This window comes from Corvus hawaiiensis, chromosome 5 (genome assembly GCF_020740725.1).
Source record: "Corvus hawaiiensis isolate bCorHaw1 chromosome 5, bCorHaw1.pri.cur, whole genome shotgun sequence".
NCBI lineage: Eukaryota > Metazoa > Chordata > Aves > Passeriformes > Corvidae > Corvus > Corvus hawaiiensis.
The window spans coordinates 37893232-37912930 of record NC_063217.1 but is presented as its reverse complement, the minus strand read 5'-3'; the positions used below and the strand labels follow the sequence as shown (position 1 = coordinate 37912930).

General features: G+C 43.3%; 2 protein-coding genes across 3 annotated transcripts; one reads left to right on the top strand and one right to left on the bottom strand.

Moving 5' to 3' along the window:
• The first annotated feature begins 782 nt into the window (after positions 1-782).
• On the top strand, positions 783-7835 carry SAP30 (Sin3A associated protein 30). Its single transcript, XM_048303398.1, has 4 exons — positions 783-1360; positions 2607-2729; positions 5360-5458; positions 7501-7835. The coding sequence occupies exons 1-4, from the start codon at positions 1058-1060 to the stop codon at positions 7621-7623; spliced, it is 648 nt and encodes a 215-aa protein (XP_048159355.1). The 5' UTR covers positions 783-1057; the 3' UTR covers positions 7624-7835.
• Positions 7836-10465: 2630 nt separating this feature from the next.
• On the bottom strand, positions 10466-17688 carry SCRG1 (stimulator of chondrogenesis 1). 2 transcript variants are annotated; one of them, XM_048303400.1, is made up of 3 exons: positions 17483-17688; positions 12792-13430; positions 10466-11279 (listed from the first exon to the last, which is right to left on the bottom strand). In XM_048303400.1, exons 2-3 carry the CDS (start codon positions 13025-13027, stop codon positions 11225-11227), a joined length of 291 nt encoding a protein of 96 aa, XP_048159357.1. In that variant the 5' UTR covers positions 13028-13430; positions 17483-17688; the 3' UTR covers positions 10466-11224. The 2 variants fall into 2 exon arrangements, with proteins under 2 accessions (XP_048159357.1, XP_048159356.1); XM_048303399.1 differs by having other exon boundaries at positions 12792-13054; positions 17483-17679.
• Positions 17689-19699: the final 2011 nt, after the last annotated feature.

The window sequence follows — 19699 nt, the reverse complement described above, 5'->3', positions numbered from 1 at the left end:
ACGTGCGTTGTAAAAGCAGCTCTAACAAAGGACTGAGCTTTGTTTGTTTTCTGCCGAGAGAGACACAGCCGGCGGCTGCGCTGCGGCTCCCGGAGAGCTCCCTCCCGCCGGCGGAGGGGCAGCAGCGCCCGGAGAGAGCCTGCTCGCCCTCTCCGGCCGACGGGAGCCGCTGCCCAGCCATGGCCGACAGTAAGCGGAGAAGAAAGGAGGCAGGGAGGGAAGAGGCAAAGATGGAAGGCAGGAGATAGACGATCCGGAACGAGCAGCCCGAGCAGTGCTGGCTTCGGCTAAAACACTAGAGCGAGAACAAGTGGACAGGAGGGAGCTGCTGCGGCACAGCGAGGCGCCGCCGAGGGCCGGGAGGAGGCAGCCGGCCCCGCGTCGCTGGGAGCGCGGGTACGCGCTCGGCCGTGCCAGCGGTAGCTCCGACCCGCGACACCCTCCGGGGCCGCCTTTTCACACCGCACGGACGCGCCGCTGGGGAGGCACGGGAAGGGGGGGAAAGAGAGGCTGATGCACAGGGCTTTTTAAAGGTGGGCTGAGCCTCTGCTGCTGCTACCGCGCAGCGGGCCCGGCCTCCAGACGGGAGGAAAAGAGCGGAAAAAAGAAGCGGCTCCCGTAGTGCATCCTGCACCCAGCCGATGCCGCGGCCGCGCCGGCCGGGACAGGAACTGCGCTTCCCGTGGGGCCGCGCGCGGCAGCCGGCATGCGCGGCGGGCGGGGCGGGGCGGGGCGGGGCGGCAGGTTGCTGTTGTTACATAGGAAACAGCTGAAGAGTCTCCACATGACAGGGGGGGAAGGAGGAAGTGGGGTGGCCCGCGGGGCTTCGCTGCCGCCGCTGCTCCGGTAGTCGCGGGGCTCGGCCGGCGGCTGCTGGCGGGGAGAGTCCTTTCCGCAGCGCGTGGGCTGACCGCCCTTGAGGGTGGACTGGCGCCCCGGTGCCGCCGCTGAAGGGAGGCAGGCAGGGAGCGGGGGAGCACCCCGCCGGGCCGCGGCGCCTCGCCGGCGAAGTTTGGTGCGGGGCGGGATCCCGCCGGCTGCGGCGGTGGCGCCGGGTATGAACGGCTTCGCCCCCGAGGAGGTGACCCAGCGCGGGGCAGACCCCGCCGCCGCGGCGGTGGTGGGCAATGCGGGCTCCGCCGTGGAGGTGCCGCCGCCGCCAGCGCCGCCGGGGCTGGGTCCGGCCGCCGGCGCGGGCTCGGCGGGCGGCGGGTGCGCGGGCGGCCCCGGGGCCGGGCAGTTGTGCTGCCTGCGGGAGGAGGGCGAGCGGTGCGGCCGCGCTGCCGGCAACGCCAGCTTCAGCAAGCGGATCCAGAAGAGCATTTCGCAGAAGAAGGTGAAAATCGAGCTGGACAAGAGCGTAAGTTCGCGAGGGGAGGACGCGCCAGGGCAGCCGGTGGGACGGGCGGACAAAAGCGGCCGGTGGGTCGCTGCATCTGTGGCTTAGTTGGTTGGGGGACTTTTAATCAAGTTTAGTGGGGGAGGAGGGGTGTTTGGCGGCGGGGAAGTGTTCGTAGCACGGCCGAGTTTGGCTGGCGCGGCAGGAGCACTGCGTGAAAGTCCTCTCCCTCCGGGCGGGGGGTAGCGCCCGCCTGCTCCTGGGGTCCCCTGTAACCCCAAGAGCCGGGGCATCGGCTGCGTGTGCCCCCCTGTAGCCGGAGCGGGGGTAAGCGTGGCCGGGAAGCGCCGCTGCTCGCCGGAGCGGAGCCTGCATGGCTCCCGGCGCGCTAGTTTGTCTGTGTTGCTGGCGAGGGCTGCGCTCGCTGCCCCGCCTCGTGTTGCAGCGCTGCACGTCTCCCGTGCCGCTTTATCTTCCGCTCGGCAGCCATCGGGCCCCGCGCAACGCGGCTCGGCACGGCTGGGCAGGGCGCGGGGGGCGGCCGCCTTCCAGCGGGGTGGGATGCCCGGCAGCTGGGAGAGCGCCCGCCCTCGCTGGGTGCCGGGAGGGCAAGGCGGGCTGCGGCGTGGAGCTGCCGGCGGGAGCGCCCCGCGCCCGGGCCGAGGCTGCGTGCGCCCCCAGGGACCCCGGCCCGGCTCTCCAGGCCGGTCCCTGGCGCTGCTTCGTGCTCTCATTGCCCTTAAAGCACGCGGACCTGGGGATTCCGGGCTGGTACGCGCCGAGACCTCCCAAAGCGTGCAGATCCCTACGAAAGGGAAACTTGTAAAAAAGAAAGAAAGTAAAATTAAGTGTGTTGCGTGACCACGCCGGGTAGCGGAAGTAAAACAAGGAGGGGAGGATATAGCTGGGGAAACGAGAGCCGTCTCTTAGCCCTGCAGAGAACAACTGAAAGCTTGTTTTTTGTTTGCGTGCTGCCTGGCCCCCGCGGTGCGATGCGCGGCCGGAGGGAGGGAGGGCAGTGCTCGCGTGGCTCCGCAGCCTGGCACTGCTGCATCGGCCGATTGCAGCATTTCAGCGAGCTCGGGGCCCAGCCGGTGGCAGCGATCTGCAGCGCGGCACACTCTCCATTTAGAAGAAGCCAGTAGTAAAGCTTCCTCAACTCAGTTAATGTGGCTGTGATTGCTGAAGGGTTGTCTATGTACGTGCGCTTTAGTCAGTGTGATGCATTGCACGGATTTGATTGAAAGACACCGTTTTATTCTTCTAGGCAAGACATCTGTACATTTGTGACTTCCACAAAAATTTAATTCAGAGTGTGAGAAATAGAAGAAAGAGGAAAGGCAGCGATGATGATGGTGACTCACCAGTGCAAGACATCGACACTCCGGAGGTAGCTAAATGATTGTGTTTTGTTTTTTTTCGAGTTGTTTTGTTAAGCTTCTTAATGACACCGAGTCTGCACCAATAGCACTCTCCCACTTTTACAGCTTTCCTTATATGTGGGAAAGGCAAGATTCTTGATTATCTCAGTTCTTAATATAACAGAATTTAACTGAATTTTGTGGCATGTTTTCTGATTAAGTGGTGCAGAGTAGAATGAACGAGAGTCTCTATTTTTAAGTGTCTGATGGTTCTCTCAGAAATCTGCTGTTTTCATCTTTCTCCTCAGTGATTCCTCTCCTCCCTAGTGCTTTGCCACATACCGTCAAACTCTTATCTTTTGCAGGAACTGACAACCTGAAGGGGATTGCATATAGTGCTTGGGATATAAATGCTTCTCTGTCCTGTCCCTCCAAACTTTTCTTTTGTGCTAAATGCTTTGCAGATGGCTCTTGGCAATTGCTCCATTGCCTTAGTCATGTTAAACACTGAAAGTTTAATGATGGTAGCTTTGTTTCTGCCCCCCTGTGGGGGAAGAGCCATTTGGGGAGCTATGCTATGAAGGAGTGGAGTAGAGAAATACGGTGTCTTTTCAACCTGTTTTCTCCACTGCACACCAGTGAAATCTCACCCATTAAAATAAGGGAACTAAAGCATTCAACTTTTTTCATAGTGTATTGGGTCGGTCTTGAACATAAGGCTCTCTTTTTCTTATACATGCTCTGGGTTATTTCTGCTACAGCGTTGCTTAGCAGGTGCTCCTCAGTGTGTTAATTTTGAGCAGAGGCTGTCATGCCTACGTGGTCCCTTCTGAGAGGGATTGTTAAAACATTCTTCAGAAATTGCTCTGTAAGTGTTAATTTAATGGCATCCTTATGGTCAGCATCTGCATATAACAGCAACATAAGAGAGGAAACTTTGCATGGGAGTCTGTGCCTTTAGGCACAGGGCTCCAATCTGAAGGCTCTGGCTAAGAGGATTTTAGGAGATTGAAAGTAGTTTGATGCTGGGTAGTGTTGTCTGTCTGTTAAATATCTGGAATTGTTTCTTGGGAAGTTGTGTCTAAAACTAGTGCTGTGTGTGACTTCAGGTAGCTCTCTGACACTGGGTAATTGCAGCTCTCCTGGAAGCCTGTTTTGTTTTCTTATGCCAGGATTATGAAGCATGTCACAGCTGACGGATATCTCCAGAACGAGAAAACAAGCTTTTTTGCTTAACAGTATTATTATAAGAAAGAAAACCGGGAACTGTTTTTGGGGAGCATCAGCTGGCCCTTTGGGCAAGGGCAGTATGTTCATTCCTTGTAATTACTGTATGCCTTAGATACCTGTTTGCCCTTGACTACCTTTATTTTCAATTATTATCCAATTTGCTAAGGAAAAAAGTATCATTCTTCTGGTGATTTGTAAGGCTCTCCCACTTCTATCTCAATCATGACCATCTTTGCTGGTTAGAAGTGATTCCTACAGGAGGGGAAGAAACTCCTGCAGTACTGGTAGCTTCTGGGGCTTGGTGAAAAGTTGCTGCTACTCCTTTGTGTGATGGATGCTTCGAGGGTGGGTTCCCCACTGTGACTTGGGAAGTGGAGTTTAATGCCATGTAAACTTTAGAAACACCAAAGGATACCATCCTTTGTCATGCAAGGTGGCCTCACCTCAAGTCTGGCCAGGTTGCCAAGTATGCAGTAGTATTGCTGTTTTAAGTATTTTGCAGTGAGGCTGTTAAATTAATTTAAAGCAAAAGTGAATGCCTTCATCAATCTTTATTGCAGTGAGTTTGGAAAATACTGTTGTAATTGCAACTGATCTAGTAGAATTTCTCATTCAGCCTGCTTTCTGAGCTTGCTCTCCCACTCAGTCATCTGATTAAGCTCTCTTAGGTTGTCAGGGAGGATGGGAGGGTAAGATGTTGCTGGGAGAAGTGACTGATCAGAGTACATAGGATTCAAAACTGGCAGAGTACTGGATTAAGGCTGTATATTTGTATCCCTGAGAGGACCTTGTGTAATTCTCTGAACTGTTGACTCACTGAGAAAGAGTTTCGGACGTTTATGCCCATGCACACAGTTCCTGCATTTTGTTTGTGTATCAGGGATGTGTTTGGAGAGCAAGAGTGGTTTACTCACCTCGAGTCAAGAAAACTTGTGCTCTAGACTTTGTCCTGATTCTAATATGTGCTCTTCCATGGTGCAGATGCGCTGTGTCTTGCCTGTAATCTGCATAAGATTTAATGGCTGAAATCACAATACAGGGGCCTCCTTTGAATCAGCATCTTCATAGATGTTACATGAAAGTTGTTACTGGACTTTGTGTTATCATGCTGGAACTGGGAAGCAAACAAAAAACCCAGAACTGCTTAAAGTACAATAATGAGTTCCGAATACTGCCTACAGCTAAAGGGAGGTAGAGCCATGCTTGGATACAACAAAACGCTCTCAAACTGAGCTGGGCTATTTTCCTTTCTGCTGGAAGGTGCAGGGTGGAGTTTTGTTTTTTGTCAAAATGACATCTGCTGAGCTGACTGTTTACACTTGCGTATCTGTGAGATTCCAAAACGTTTTTGCGAGGCAAACTATTAATGACTGAATCTTTTTCAGTTATATTAGATTGTTTTCTTCCCCTTCCCCCTCTTTTCTTCTAGGTTGATTTATATCAGTTACAAGTAAACACACTTCGAAGGTACAAAAGACACTTCAAGCTACAGACCAGACCGGGACTTAACAAAGCACAGCTTGTTGAAGTATGTATGAGTGTTTCCCATAATAGAAAATGCAACTTGCTATGGCATGTGGTTTTCTATACACTGTGATCCTTGCATAAAGTGCCTATATAATCTGGATTTTAGGAGAACAAAAGGGAGCTGCTTATCTAGCTTCCTTCATTGGTCACAGCTCCTGAGCCAAGTAGATCAAAAGTAAAAGCTCTTTCCAGAGGAGGGACCCTTAACTCCCAAAAGGAGGGTGTTCTGCTTAAAAACACAGTGTTAAGCTGGAACAGTAAGATGATCTGCATGCCCCTAAATATCATAGAATCATGGGTTTATTCTGTCTGTGCATCTATCACAGCTTCACCTGAAATGTCGTGCTAAAAAAAAGCTAGAAACTGAGAGGTGTCAGTGAAGTTCTGGTAAGGTTCAGACTTTGCTTTAAAAAGCTAGTTACTGCAACCATAGGTTTCTGTATATGTAAAGTACAGAAACGTGAAAAAACATGATGCTATTGATAATGAATTCTGTTAAAACCCCTGGAATCTGCTGTCAGAAAATTGGAATTTTATGGAATTAGGGTTTTTCTTATTACTGTTTCTAAACATGCTGATGCTGCATGCCAGTACAGCTGTATGTTAGCATCTTTGCTTCACATGAGTGCAATTTTAAAGAAATTCTTTTGTGCTGCAAAGGTGCAGTCACAGCATATTGGTAAGTGGAAGAGCTGGTGATCCTAACAGGAAGGTATAGCTACTGATTTTTCACTTTTGTGCAGTGATACATTCAGCTGTATTTAACTGCAGACACTTTTTTCATCTCTCCCTTAATCTGTGTGGATTAAAAGCAAGGCTCTTAAAGGTGTGGGTGATCTCGAAGCTGAACTGTGAAAGAGTAGTCCTGCTGCCACTAAGTGTAAGAATGCAAAATCAGTCTTTCATTTTCTCATATGTAGGTTAGTTCTCGAATTAGCAGGACTGTGATTTGAAGAAGCACAAGCAGTTTTTATTCTGCAAAACTGGTGTTTCTAAGGGTCTGGTTTAGGTGCATTGCACATGATACTTGCACTAGATTATTCCTATGCTGCATGGTGAGCACGGACAAAGCTGCTTCTGCCACATGCTTGATTTGACTGACCTGCAGGTATTTGTGAGCCATAGCCACAGAGCTTCCTTAGTATACAGTGCATTTGATTCCTTGTAATCTGTTCTAACACACCAGAGACACTGCTCTGGCTGTTACTGAAAGTCCACTTCAAATGACTTTGTCAAACTGTTTCTCTGTGAATGTTTTTGGAGGTAGAGTTTAGAAAGCTGCTTTTTTAGATAGGCTAAACATTTATTCTTCTATCCTGTGGTACTTAAATGAGCAGTCCCATGTTTTTCGCTTCATAATTTTAATCTATCAATCTGGCAAAAAGCCAGAGAATAGACTCAGCCAGCTACAATATTTTGCAACTTTCTTTTAAAGCTGGTGTTCGTTTTGATGAAGGGAAAGGCTTCTGAAATGACAAGTGATTCAATAACTGCTTACAGATTGTCATATTTCAATGGTTACAGCATGGTAAATTTTCATAGATAGCTGTTTTGAAGAGCTGAATGTTCAATTATAATTCTCTGATATTCTTGTGTTGTGTTGATGTTTCTGTACGTGATTTGATGGAGACACACACCACCTCCCAAGCTGAGAGGAGAACAGCAGCCTCTTGTTACTGTGCTGTCACTGTTGATATTCTGTAGTCATGACCTGTTACATTCAAGCTTTAACTGAGCAGATGAAATTATAGTCCCATGGTGGTTGTGATAGCTTTGAGGGCTTTTTCCCCTGAAAGACCTCTGGACTTTTTACTTTGTAAATTAGGGGTACAATCTGCTACATTTAGTTCACAGTTATCAGTAAAATGATTCCTGTTTACCTTTTCTACGACTACTAAAGACTTCAGAAAAGAGGCAACATTTCCCTTTTTTGTAAGCTTCTTAATCAGTCTTTTAAACTTTATTGTAGTAGATTTAAATTTGAATCTTCCGTTTTTGCATGTAAGAGTGATTATTTAATTTCCTTGTATTCTTCCTTTATAGATAATTGGCTGCCATTTTAGGACAATTCCAGTGAATGAAAAGGACACCTTAACGTACTTCATCTACTCAGTGAAGAATGACAAGAACAAACCAGATCTAAAGATGGATAGTGGGGTTCATTAGGCAGAAAAGGTTGGGACTGAGACTCAGGCTGCAAATCAAAAGACTGAGGTTTTGTTGATATGCAAAAGCTTTCTTTGTAACTTTTTCTCCTGAGAGAGTTTGTCTGTTTTATTTTTCATAACCTTGCTGATTTGTTTGAAAACCATCTCTTATGAAACAAATTTCCTCAGCAGAAGTATTTTAAATAAATATCACTGATATTGTTGCTCAAACGGGTGTGTCTGTAATTTTAGTGAGTTGGACATGATGATCCTGACGGGTCCTATGCAACTCAGCATATTCTATGATTCTATGATACTTGCACCTAGCAGTTAAGCTTTGATGAACTATGTAATAATATTAAAATATTTTTCAATTAAAATGTACCTAGGATATATTTATAAATTTACCTCAAGTGCTCATGATTGAATGCCTTTAAAAAAAAAAAAAGCTGTAGCAGACTTGGCAGTAGGTTCTTTTTCCTAAGGTAAAAGGCTTTAAGTGTCACTTCTGTTCTTAGCTGGGCAGAAATGGCTGAATAACAGGGTTTTTTTTTTTTTTTTTCCCTTGGGAAACAAGAATTGGTGGAGGATTTTCTGATTTGTTTATTCATTTTGTCATTGCTGAGATACATGCTTCCAAGCACTGAGGCCTTCCTGCTCCTGTATTAAAATGGAAAAAAATGCAGCTCTCAAATTTCAAAGCTGTAAGTACAGATGAAGGGACTGCTGCAGCTTACTGTGCTGAGAAATCCTTCGATTTGGTAAGAAATCCTTTACCTGCTGATTTCTCCATTTGTCTGCATGGACTGCTGCTAAGAACTTAATTGGAGAACGAGAGTTGAGTCTGTGTGGGGTCAGTACAGTCTCTTCTAACAGGCACACTGTTTCTTTTTCATTGCATGCATTAGCTCAGGCCTGTTTAAAAGGAACGACCCCCTCTCAATAAACCCAAACCTTATGGTAACATGCGAGAGTAATATCCAGGAATACTTAGGCTTTTGATTGCTTGTCTTAGAAAATTCTGATGTTGAAGGTGGTATTAAGAATGACTTGTTGTATTGTCACCTTTTGTGCCAGTCTAAATGTGTGGTGTATGGCATATGATTTCTTTCTGCTTAAACCTGTGCACATAGGATGAAGAAAAAGCTGAGGAAAAATAGTTTTCATCTTAAAGCTGAGGAAGACATGGCTTCAGCTTGTTCAGTTAGCATTCATTGCAACTCCTAGCCTTATCAGATGTTATAAGCTTTTTCTTAATTTGGGAAAAATGAAAAAGCAGTATGTCTATGATCCAATCTGCTTGATGTTAATCTTTTGAGTTTTTTTGAAAATTACTACTCTGCTGGCATCACTACAACTAAGATGCTTCACTTTGCTTTTTTGGACCTGTGACGCTTGCATAGAATTGAATGATGATAAACCCTAACCTCAAGCTGGCTGCCTTCCCAGTGTCTCTCAGTGGTATGATTTCTTTCACTTGTAGTGCTTTATGTATTTCCACAATATGGTTCTGCAGTGCTGACCTAAGTTCAAGACAGTGATATCTAGCTAGTGACATCTACAATTGGTGCTCCTTTGAAGATACATTTTCATGCCCATTTCACTACAGGGACTGTAAATTTGCTAAATAATCATTTGCACACGTTCTGCTTCTTACCTTCACAGTGCAAGTTGCATAAAAAGCCAGGGAACCTAGTCATGGATAGGACATCTGAAGGATAAAGACTTTTTCTCTGAGTGCATGACAAGAGTTGAGTGTTCTCACCTAGGCCTGGCAGTACCTGTAGAAGAAGCTGTGTGAGGGAAGGAGGGCGGTGGAGAAACAAAAGCGAGTTTCTATGGAAAGTCAGTCTTAAAGCAATAGCTTAAGTGACCCTATCTTGCTGCATGTGGAAAGTGGCAACATTTTGCTCCAGTGGATTGTATATTTTCCAGGAGTCATAGAAGAGAGGTGTAACTGAAAGCCGCTAACTTTAGTGCCCAGCTTTGTATCTGCCTTAAATCTTTTTGCTACTACTGCTTTGCAAAGCTGTGAATGCCAGGCATATGCAATGTGCTTCTTGTAGAAACTAGATGGCACAAACAACAGAAATTATGTACCCTAGAAGATTATAGAGGACTTGGCACAAGAGAACATGCCATAAGCTTTTTTAGCAGAGCACTGACTTTGGGTATTTTTGCTGAGTTGCCAGATTTATGGGGTTTATTTTACTATCAATTGATTATTTGATGGGAAGCCCAAATGACTCTAATCTACTTGAATAATCACACAAATGAGGCTTAAAAAGCCTGGTGACACAAACTGTTTAACAGTCAGTAGGGCAAAAATAGTACACGCAGATTTACTTGAAACATTTAGTACTAGCTGTGTATAATCACCCCCTCACTCAGTATCCAGCCCTTGTTTACTAACGGGAAGAAAAACAGTCATGATGATATTTCATACTGACATATAAAGTAAGCCTGGTAAACTGGTGGTAGCTGTTTGGGCTAATGTGTAAGATTATTAGGTGAACAGTGGACTTTCTGGGTAGAAAAGACTGCACAGTTCCTTTGATACTGCACACTTTCCATGTGACTGACTTGATAGCTAAAGAGTTTGTGTGCAAGGCAGCAAGTCAGGCTTGCTGCCTGTAAACCTGGCTTGTTCAGGTGACTCTGCTTAAAATTATGTGGTTACCTCTCAACACCTGCCAATACAGATTGCAGCATAAGAGAAAAATGGTCAAAAAATCATGTCTCTGTATCTATTTCCTAGATCACAATGCCTCTTTAATATTGAGATGATTATCTCTGTGTTTTCTCTTCTGTAGCTATTCCCTTACAGGCCTAGCCTAAAAATAAAAAGCCAGCATTTTAACTTAATTTTGGGGTACTGTATTTCAAACAAAGCTTGATTAAAGTATCTGCTGTTCTGATATTTAAAATGTTCAGTGTTAAGATTAAGCAGTTTAAGGGTTTACAAATTGCATAGTCAAGGCAGGTGACCAGTTAGACATATAATTATAAGATCTAAGTGTGCTTTTGTACTGTCAGTTTTACTTTTTTTTTATTCCAGTAAAATACCTTCAAATATGGAAATACATGCCTTTTGTATGTGCATGTATTTTAAGATGGCTAAATAGAACACGGTAGCCTGTCTGCAAAAGTGCCAATGACTGAATGCCTTCAGCTTAAAACAGCCTTAAAAGTGTGATGGCAATAATGCTGTAGGAAGCTGCGCTGCTATAAGTTGCTATGAGAGTCATGTTCCTAACAACATGAAGGTTTAGGCTTGAAGTTTCTTTGTCCAAACTAGTTAAGGATATTGTGCTGAGTAAGAAGAGTTATGCTTTTTGCTGGGGGATGCATATTATGATACATTAAGAGCTTGTACAGTCTGTTAAACCATGGAAATGGCTTTATGGAATTAGGTCAGCCACCAGATTTGAAAAGAAAACTTATGTATTTGATATTCCATAAAGGTATAGAAAGGAAATTCTTTCTACAGTGTAAAGTGAGGCAGTCACTTGTGGTTAGAAAGGAAGTTTTTTTTGTTGGTGGTAGTTTTGTTTTTCCCCTTGGAAACATTTTTACATGATCGTAGAATGATGTCTGTTATCTTCGCTTGCAGACTTAAATCATTGAGTGTTGCAGGGGATCACGAAAGATATCTTTGGTCCAAAGAAAATATCCCTGAAAGATAGGATCACATATTTAAACAATTAGATCATTGGTTTATTAGAGCTTTAATATGCCATGCATTTCCCACTGTGGATATTTTTTAGCGTATATTGTGATATACGTGGGATTACTGTGTTTGTCCTTCCAGCAATATAAATGCAACTGCAGATCTGGATGAAGATACTGCGTTTCTACCTCTGTTGGCCTGGTGTGGAAGCAATGACAAAATTTTCTGTCGCTGACCGGGTTGCCAGAACTCCACCCTGGTATTTTAGTTTTGAGAAAATAAACTTACCTAATAGATTATATAACCAAAATAAAGGACTTTGGCATGTGCACACATACTGTTTTAGTGCAGTTTGTCCTGAGAGCACAGATGCAAGGCAGATCTTGTGTACCTCAGGATGGTGGAAGGAGTACTTTCTTCTGTATTTGTATCAAAGGAAGAGGCTTTATTGTGCTGGTCAAAGGTTGAAGCTAGAGACCCAAAGTGTGCTTCAGGGTGAGGACACCATATCTGGTTTTAGGGAAAGTGAAAGATGAAAAGCTTAACTTAAACCCTGCTCTCAGTTTGAATGTGAGATTTTTTGCTTTAGAAGTCTTTCCCACTTCGTTCAACTTGAGTCTCCTACAAGAGTGCTGAAAAGTTGCCTTTATTGGATTTTAGGGGACTTGAGAAATGAGTGTTAAGAGGAGCACATGTAAAAAATTATTTTTGCTCACCTATAAAATGCCATCACATTTTAGTGCTTCTGAAGTATTAATAAGTTTTGAACTGTTGATATTTCTAAACCAAATCTACTGAAGAAAAGATACTGCTGAAAAGCTGAATGAAATAATACCTCGTAATACATTTTAATACTTAAAACCAGTATGGGCTGATGGTGTTTGTTTAACTCAATTGTGTTCTTTCTCTATAGCAACAGCAAGACCCCCATGTTCAGTGAGAACTTCACTGTTCAGCTTTGTCTGCAGTGCAAACAAGCTGGGGAAGTGTTGATGTTCTTGGGCTAAATCTTTGCCTTGCCTTATGCAAGTATTTGTGAACCTCTGTGCCCCTCTTTTGCTTTTCTGCTTTTAGCAGCTATCTTTACAGAATTATCTGTTCAACTGACATATGTGCATGCAGTTTAGAATAGCAATGCAGTTCTCTTCCATGGAACAGAAATCAAGTAGTTTTGGTTTTGGTCCTGAAAATATCTTCATTGCAAAATGCTGTGAATAAGGATTTGATGTAGTTATGCTTAGTTTGGATGAAACAGAGGTGTCAAAGTTGGGTGATGCTGAAGTCCCTGTTAATAGGACAGGGAGGCTAACAAAATACACGAAGCAAGTCCTAGCTGAACCCCTGAAACACAAATCCTCAAAACTGACAGTAACAGAAAATTTGTTATATCTTGATATAATTTCACACCATCTGAAGTGATGAATTTCTTTAAAATGATAGCTTATTCCACCTGTGGAAACTGTAAATAGATGGAAATGTAATGGGCAGTTGTTTACATGAAGTGAATGTGGTCTTACTTTGGGCAGCAGAGCAATTCATTCAAGTTGCAGTAACAGATCACCTCACAGCCCTTCCCTTCCCAAAAGTGATCTTGCAGACCGTCGTCGACGTGTCGGAGGTTCTCCTGGCCTTCGGGGATGGTGTGGCAGCTGTGCTCCTTGAGGGCCCTCTTGTAACAGGAAGGGCGCTGGGAAGGCACCGCGGGGGTGCCCAGGAGAGTGCTCAGCAGCAGCAGCACCAAGACCATCTTCATTTTTGCCAAGCTTCCCGCTGCAGGGTGCTAAAGAGAAATGAGGTACGTGACACAGGAATTGCGGCTGAACAGACCTCTTTCCCTGATTTGCTTTCTGCCTTGCATTTTTCTTCCCTGTGAAGTTTTGGACACTTGAGCCTGAGTGCTGGAGAGTTTTCTCCTAGGAGGTAAATAATATTGCAGCAGAATTGATATTCATTACTTTCTGTACAACCTTGGGAATCCTTTCATTGGGAATTGAGGCTTCTGATGCTGGCAATTTTGTTGTTTCTTTGGCCTCTCACCTTGAGAAAATTGCTTTGAGCTGGCTGTGTTTTCTCGGTGGTGTAAATGATTGTATCGATTGCTCCCAAACCGGGGGAAAATGTCTGGGTGTGTGTCCTTGCCTTCCTGGCCACTTTGCCTGTCAAAACAAGAGTCACTCATGTAAAATAAATAGTATCCTTCCCCATCAAAGTTGTGGAAAAACTGCTTGCTGATTGAATCCTGTGTGATGGCTTGTGTGAGAAACTGAGGCATTAAGCAGCCGAGGAAGCCAAAGCTGTCTGCAGTGCTGCCGAGTGCCGCTGTCCTGGGCCCGTGTATGATACAGCATTATGGAGAATCTTCTTTATTGGGATTTTTTAGTACTGTAGGCTGCTTAGTTGAGTCTTGCTACTGGAGGTCGTTATGGTTTAATTGGCTTTTTAAAAGGTGATATAAATGATCCCTTGCAAAACTCTCCTGCTGGCAACTAGGCTTTCCATCATTTTGTTTAATGTCAGCTCTGCTGTTCTGTGCTGCTTTGCACAGTCTGACCGTGACACAAAGCTTTGAATCCTTGAACTTGCATTCACTTTTAAATTAGCCTTTTGAACAACATTTCAACTGAGCTTTTATTGGTATTAGGAGAGAGAGTGGATTTTTTTACCTTTCCTCACGTTCAAATAAAATGGGTCTGTTATCTTAAATTAAGTAGGAATTCTGCTCTGAAAATGAACCTAAAGAATGACCTGCTCTGCCCAGCACTCTCCTTGGGTGCTCATTACTGTTTTTGTGTTAGACTTAAGGACGACTTTGCTGTCCTTCATCCTGCTGGCACTTTGGAATTGATGCCCTGACACAATGTTATGGGCCAGCCCTGGTGTTCCTTGTGGGGCTGCAGGTTAGAATGCTCTAGGCTAACCCAAAAATAACAAGGTGCAAAGCAATGTCTAATCAAGGCTATCAAAGGTGAATTTAAGATGGCAGAGCTATTATCTAGATAAGGAAAAAATGAGGTATGCCAGCTATAGAAGTGACTATAATATGGGTTACTTTGTAAAAATCTTGAGATCACCCTTGAAAAACAAACAGTTAATTTTTAAATATATAAATCTACAGTATTTCTTAGTCATTTTTTTCTTGCGTAGTTTTCTTGCCGCCACAGCTATCTTGCTTATCTTCCATTTTTTCAGCCAATGAATAACATGCCATGTAAGAAAATCTGGGAATTTAGATTCGTATTAGGGATAAAATACAACATCTCCAAGGTTTGTGGTTATTTATTTTTATATTTAAACTTGGGGTTTTTTGAACATCAGTAGCCAAATATTAAAAAGTGTCCAATATATTAAAGAACATGAGTGAAATGAGAATAAGCTCTTCTGTGTTTTTTTGGATTCTGTTGTAGAAGCAAAATTCATGGAATAATTCCTTTTAGTTTCCATGAACTTGTACGGGAACTTTTGAGTAGAAGACTCACGTAAACTACTAGTAATGGAGCCTTGGGGATCTATTTTTAATTACCTCAGAGTGCAGTATTGAATAACATATTGTCTTTATTAGTTTTAGACCTCAAACTACTACTCAAATAAAGTAAACATTGTTCTAACCTTGCCTGGTGGTTTTTAGACTTAATAATACAGATTCTTCTCTCATATTTATGGGTTTTATTTTGTAGGAGTATAAACACTATAGTTATGAGGGTTCTGCTCGGAGATGTCTAATGCTTAAAGAGAACAAATCTGTTTATACTATACCAAGATAAATGCCAATGTCAGGGAGTACAATTTAATCTTCTGTTCAAATAATTGAGCTTAATTAAGTATTTAATGGAAGAAAATTTCCATGAAAGAGGAAATCAGGAAGCAGGGGGTTTATGCCTTTGTTTCTTGTGACTGGATTATTCTGTGTTTTTCCACTGTGGATGAGGGCATTCATGATATCTTTCTCTTGTGTACTTTTTTTTAAAATTTCTAATAATTCAGGTGATCTTTCCCTACCTGGAGTTCAATTGAAATGCTCATTGGAATCTGATAGGCCAGCTGCCTATCTCCTCAAAGTTTGTAGGAATTCACTTTGTCCTGAAAATAGGCACATTCTCTTTATGCTGTCAGATTGCTAGAGTCAAAAATCATGACCTACAGTTTTTAAGGTGATTCTGTAACTCACTACTTGCCTTGAAAAATAATAGGATCTTGCAGTGCAATTGTAGTGCATCATCAGGAGGGTTTCTATGGGTGGGTGCCAAAATCAGTATTAGCTAAGTCAGCATGCTGGAGAGCTAGGGATAACTGACCAGTTATGCATCTTACCAATGAGAAACATTGTTATTACTCAGAAAAAATATTGTAATTTTGCTTCTGCTTAAATATTTCCTCTGGGTTGTTTTTTTTTTTTTTTTTGCAGATCATAACCAAACAGAAACTTTTAGACAAAAGACCTTTCTTCAAAAGGGTATTTTTTTTCCTGGGGGAGAACCGTCCCTATTTGCAGATGAAAGATTGCCAAGGAGCTGAAGTGTTTCATCAGCTGCCTGCACAGGATCGATGCTGGTAAACTCAGCAGGTCTTTCAGATGCAGCATCTCTGTCTGACAAACTGCTGCAACTTCTTTTCCCGAGTGCGGTTGAAGAGAGAGTCTTCTCTCATAAAACAAGTCAGGAAAATGGACAAATCCAATCGCTAAAGTGGCTCAAAGGCTCACTCATTGCCAGCAAGCATCTTCTTACAGTTCTTTATTTTATAAAACCTTCTGAAAAGATAGCAATGCCAGGCATGCCAAGCCTGACCAGCTTGCTATATCAAGATTGTATAATTCCAAATTCTAACAGGAGTAAAGCCATCAAAAAATACTGAAAATGAGCTCCTTGCATTTGTTTAAGTTCTTTTCAGTTAATTATTTTGATTACTTTGACATAGTGTAAGTAAGGTTTGAGACTAAATGCACCTGGGAATACAAGTGCTTTGAAATAGTTTGGAGCTTTTTCTAAAGGAAAATGGTTCGTTTGAGAATATGCATGATGAGTCAGGAATTAGTGCTGTCTCTGCTTGTTCAGCTGAGAGTGTTTGAATTATCTTGCCAGCCAATTTGGCACCATCTGGTCTTTGGATCCGCTAGATGCAGAGGTAATCAGAAAAGACCAAAGAGAAAGCCCCAAATCTCAGCCTCCTTGTCCAGGAACAACAGGGTAATAGTTCATGAGAAGTGATGCCCTTTAAATGTCACACAGGACCAGTAGGAGCTCAGGTGTTAGAAATACGGGAAACTGAGGAATGACACAAAATGTGTATTTTGGCACTGCTAGAGATCCTGTGTGGCTGGGAAAATAGAAATATTTACAGGTTGGTCTATCAGCCATTAAAAAATATCAATCCTTCACTAAATATACCCTTCTTTCCCCCTTAAGTAGGCTGTATTTCTAGTTGCCTAATGTTGAAAACAAGAAATACATTAATTGGTACACTTTTGGTGTATGATCTTTTCCAGTCTGTCCAGTGGCATGTGCCAGGTTAACAAGTTGCACTTAAAAAGCAAATATATATTAAAATTGTTTCACTTATTCAAAAAGAAATGTATTTTAGTGTTTGTTTGTCAAGTTTGCCTTTCGCAAACACCTGTAAGATGCCGAGTATTTAGTATTTTGTGTTAGTGCTTAATAGTTAGGTTTATTAGTGCATTACTAAAAATCATTACACAAGAGCTGCATAACTGATAATATTATGAAGAATTTTTTCCATTAAAAAAAAATTCATAAATCTATTTTGCTTGAACAGTTGGTGCACTGTAAGGATAGCAGCTATTCCACTGAGGATGAATTCACTGAATTACTGCTTTGTAGTTATCATCAATACCATGATTCTTTCCAGAAACTGAGTTCTCATTAAACCCCATTTAGTTTTCTTTAAGACAGCAATTCTTTGTGGAGACACCTCTCTCCATATTATATTGAGCACTGGAAGGCAATATATTATGTTTAGTGACTTCAGATGTTAATGTGTAGTATCCAACTTTGGAGAAAAGCAAGATAGTAAAAGAATTATTTTGAGCTGGATCACAGCCATTCAACTGTCTTGAATGGTACCTCTTGCCTGCAATGTAACAGCTTCTCCCAAATCACCTTCTGCATGTTCCCATATGTATTTCTAATTCTGTACTCTGTAACTAGAAGGAGCAGAACAAGTAGACAAGGATAATTTCAGGAGCGAAACATACCTTTATCTTCTGGTTCACTCCCTTCCACTTTCTTGGCAGCTGTATCCTTTTAGATGTACCCAGAGAGAGCTAGAGCTGGTGGGGATGAGAAGAGAGAGGGAGGGCTGATGGGAGATGCTGTACAAACAGCCTTTTGTTTGTCCTGACTTCTGCCTGTGACTGGCCAGCGCTGTTCTCCAGCAGTGGGTCAGAGGATGGGCTTCAGGAGCCACCTCTTGCAGTCACTGCCAGCCTAGTCTTGGGGCAAAAATTTAACATAGCCCCTCCAGCAGGAAACAATTAGTTCATCCAGGATCTGACGTGAAGGTGTCTCCTCAAAAAGCAAAGCGTAACATCCAGAAAAAGAGAAGAGGAAGGATCCTGTGGAATAACTGTGTCTTGCTTGTGGAGCGTGAGCAGGCTGGTGGAAATGGGAAGGAGCAGTTTTCTGGGGTTGCACAGCCAGAAAAACATGGTTTCTAGACAGATGCCTTATTTTGCATTTGGTGGACAAGAGCAGGCCTACTCAACAATTTCATGCAGTACTTTAATTTTTGGCTTTGGGATCCTTTCAGTTTTCTGAAACTGACGTAAAAAAAACCCCCTTAATTATTTTAGCCAGATTTCTAGTACGTACTCCATGCCATGCATCAAGTTCTTTACTGAACAAGTGTTTAATCAAGAGGTAAAGCATTACGTTGAACAGTATTTCAGAGAAAATTATTTTAGACTAATTCCAGATTAATCAAATAATCTGGTACCATAAAAACACATAGCAAGGTTTTTAAATGGAATTGAAATATTATGTACTAATGAGAAAATAGTCTTGAGGGTGAAGCATGTGTGCTCATATTTCTGTTGCAATTTGATCCTCGTTCTATTGTAGCCATCCTGGATCTATTTTGCGATGGGAATAGAGAAGGATGATTGTTGAGCTGTAATTCTTATATTTTTCTTGTGTGTGTTGTTTCGATTCTGATGTTGTGTTGTAAGAGTTTTGTTTTCTCTGTCTATTGGGCTGCTTCCAGCTCAGAGGTTTCTTAGGAGTGCAAAAAGATGCCTCTGCTCAGCCGGTTCAGTTTACAATTTGATGTCTTGGTGCTTGTTCAGTTTGATTTATTGTTTGCCAGAAGCGAGCTAGGGCCACTGTAAGAAGTGCATATCCCATGTTCTGCTGCCTCAGCAAAGAGAGGGGGTAAATGGCACAGTTGTTTAGAAGCAAACCTTTGGAAACTGAGCCTACCTACTCATGGCAGTCCCATCCAGCAGGGTGTTTTCCCCCTCTCTGCTGGAGATGGGCAGCTGGGATGGAGAGAACAGGGTGCATGACTGTACCTCTGCCTCTAATTCTGGTTAGAAACGTGAGGAAGGACATTTTTTGCCACTGTGGTTACGTGCACACAGCAACTTAAAAGGGGAGGGAGGAGATAGCTGCAGGCAGCAGCTGTCAGAACAGGACAGCCTTGCCTTTTCAGGGTGACAAAATGCCTGGTGCTCCCTCTGCCTTGCTACAGAAATTCTTTTCTGGTGCAGAGCCTGGCCACAGTGTTCCGTGCCTTAAATGAGATTATCGTAATGCCTCTGGGAGTACGCGTTGTTCCAGGGCAGCATTCTCGCTGCAAGGAGGGAGGAGGCTGCAAGCCTGGTGCGGATGTACAGCAGCAGGGGACTGGCTATATATAAGCAGGGATAAAACTTGGAGAAGGGAGTGAGAGCATATTGTGCTGAAGCTCTGGATTTGAATGCCTTCTTAGTTACTTGCAAATAAATTTTGGTCTGAATAATTTGAAGTTTTTATCAGAAGGTGTAATAAAAGTGTATTAGGATTATTGCCTTGCTTTCTGTTTCAGTTTTCTTGTGTTTTCCACGGAATATATGTGTTTTCAGAACAAGTTTTCAGAGCCCTGTTTGGACAGCAGTCCAGTGAACTGATAGTTTTGTATATAAAGTGAAGTGTGTGAGGGATTGTTTTCTTCAGGAGATGTCTTGCTGCATTTTGAGAAAAGACAGTTCTAACAAAGTTGGTGTTTTGCTGGTGATTTGTTTTGCTCTCCTCCATAGTTCCATGTACAATGTTTTCAGTCACCGAAAACTTTCAGGACCAAGATAAAGTTTTCTCCCTTGTGATGCTGCTACAGAGTAGAGACTGAGAAGCAAAATGGGATTTGAAGGAAGCAAAAGTTTTGGGGAATTTCGTCAGCGAAGTGCAACCCAAGAGGTAGTTGCTAAGGCTGCTGT

Excerpts from the sequence above, each read along its gene's own strand:
- SCRG1 (XM_048303400.1), bottom strand. The coding sequence starts at position 13,027 with ATGAAGATGGTCTTGGTGCTGCTGCTGCTGAGCACTCTCCTGGGCACC. Across the intron at positions 11,280-12,791 it reads GAATTGCTCTGCTGCCCAAA|GGATATTTTCTTTGGACCAA; the intron begins GTAAGACCACAT and ends CCTATCTTTCAG.
- SAP30 (XM_048303398.1), top strand. The coding sequence starts at position 1,058 with ATGAACGGCTTCGCCCCCGAGGAGGTGACCCAGCGCGGGGCAGACCCC. Across the intron at positions 2,730-5,359 it reads AAGACATCGACACTCCGGAG|GTTGATTTATATCAGTTACA; the intron begins GTAGCTAAATGA and ends CTTTTCTTCTAG. Across the intron at positions 5,459-7,500 it reads ACAAAGCACAGCTTGTTGAA|ATAATTGGCTGCCATTTTAG; the intron begins GTATGTATGAGT and ends CTTCCTTTATAG.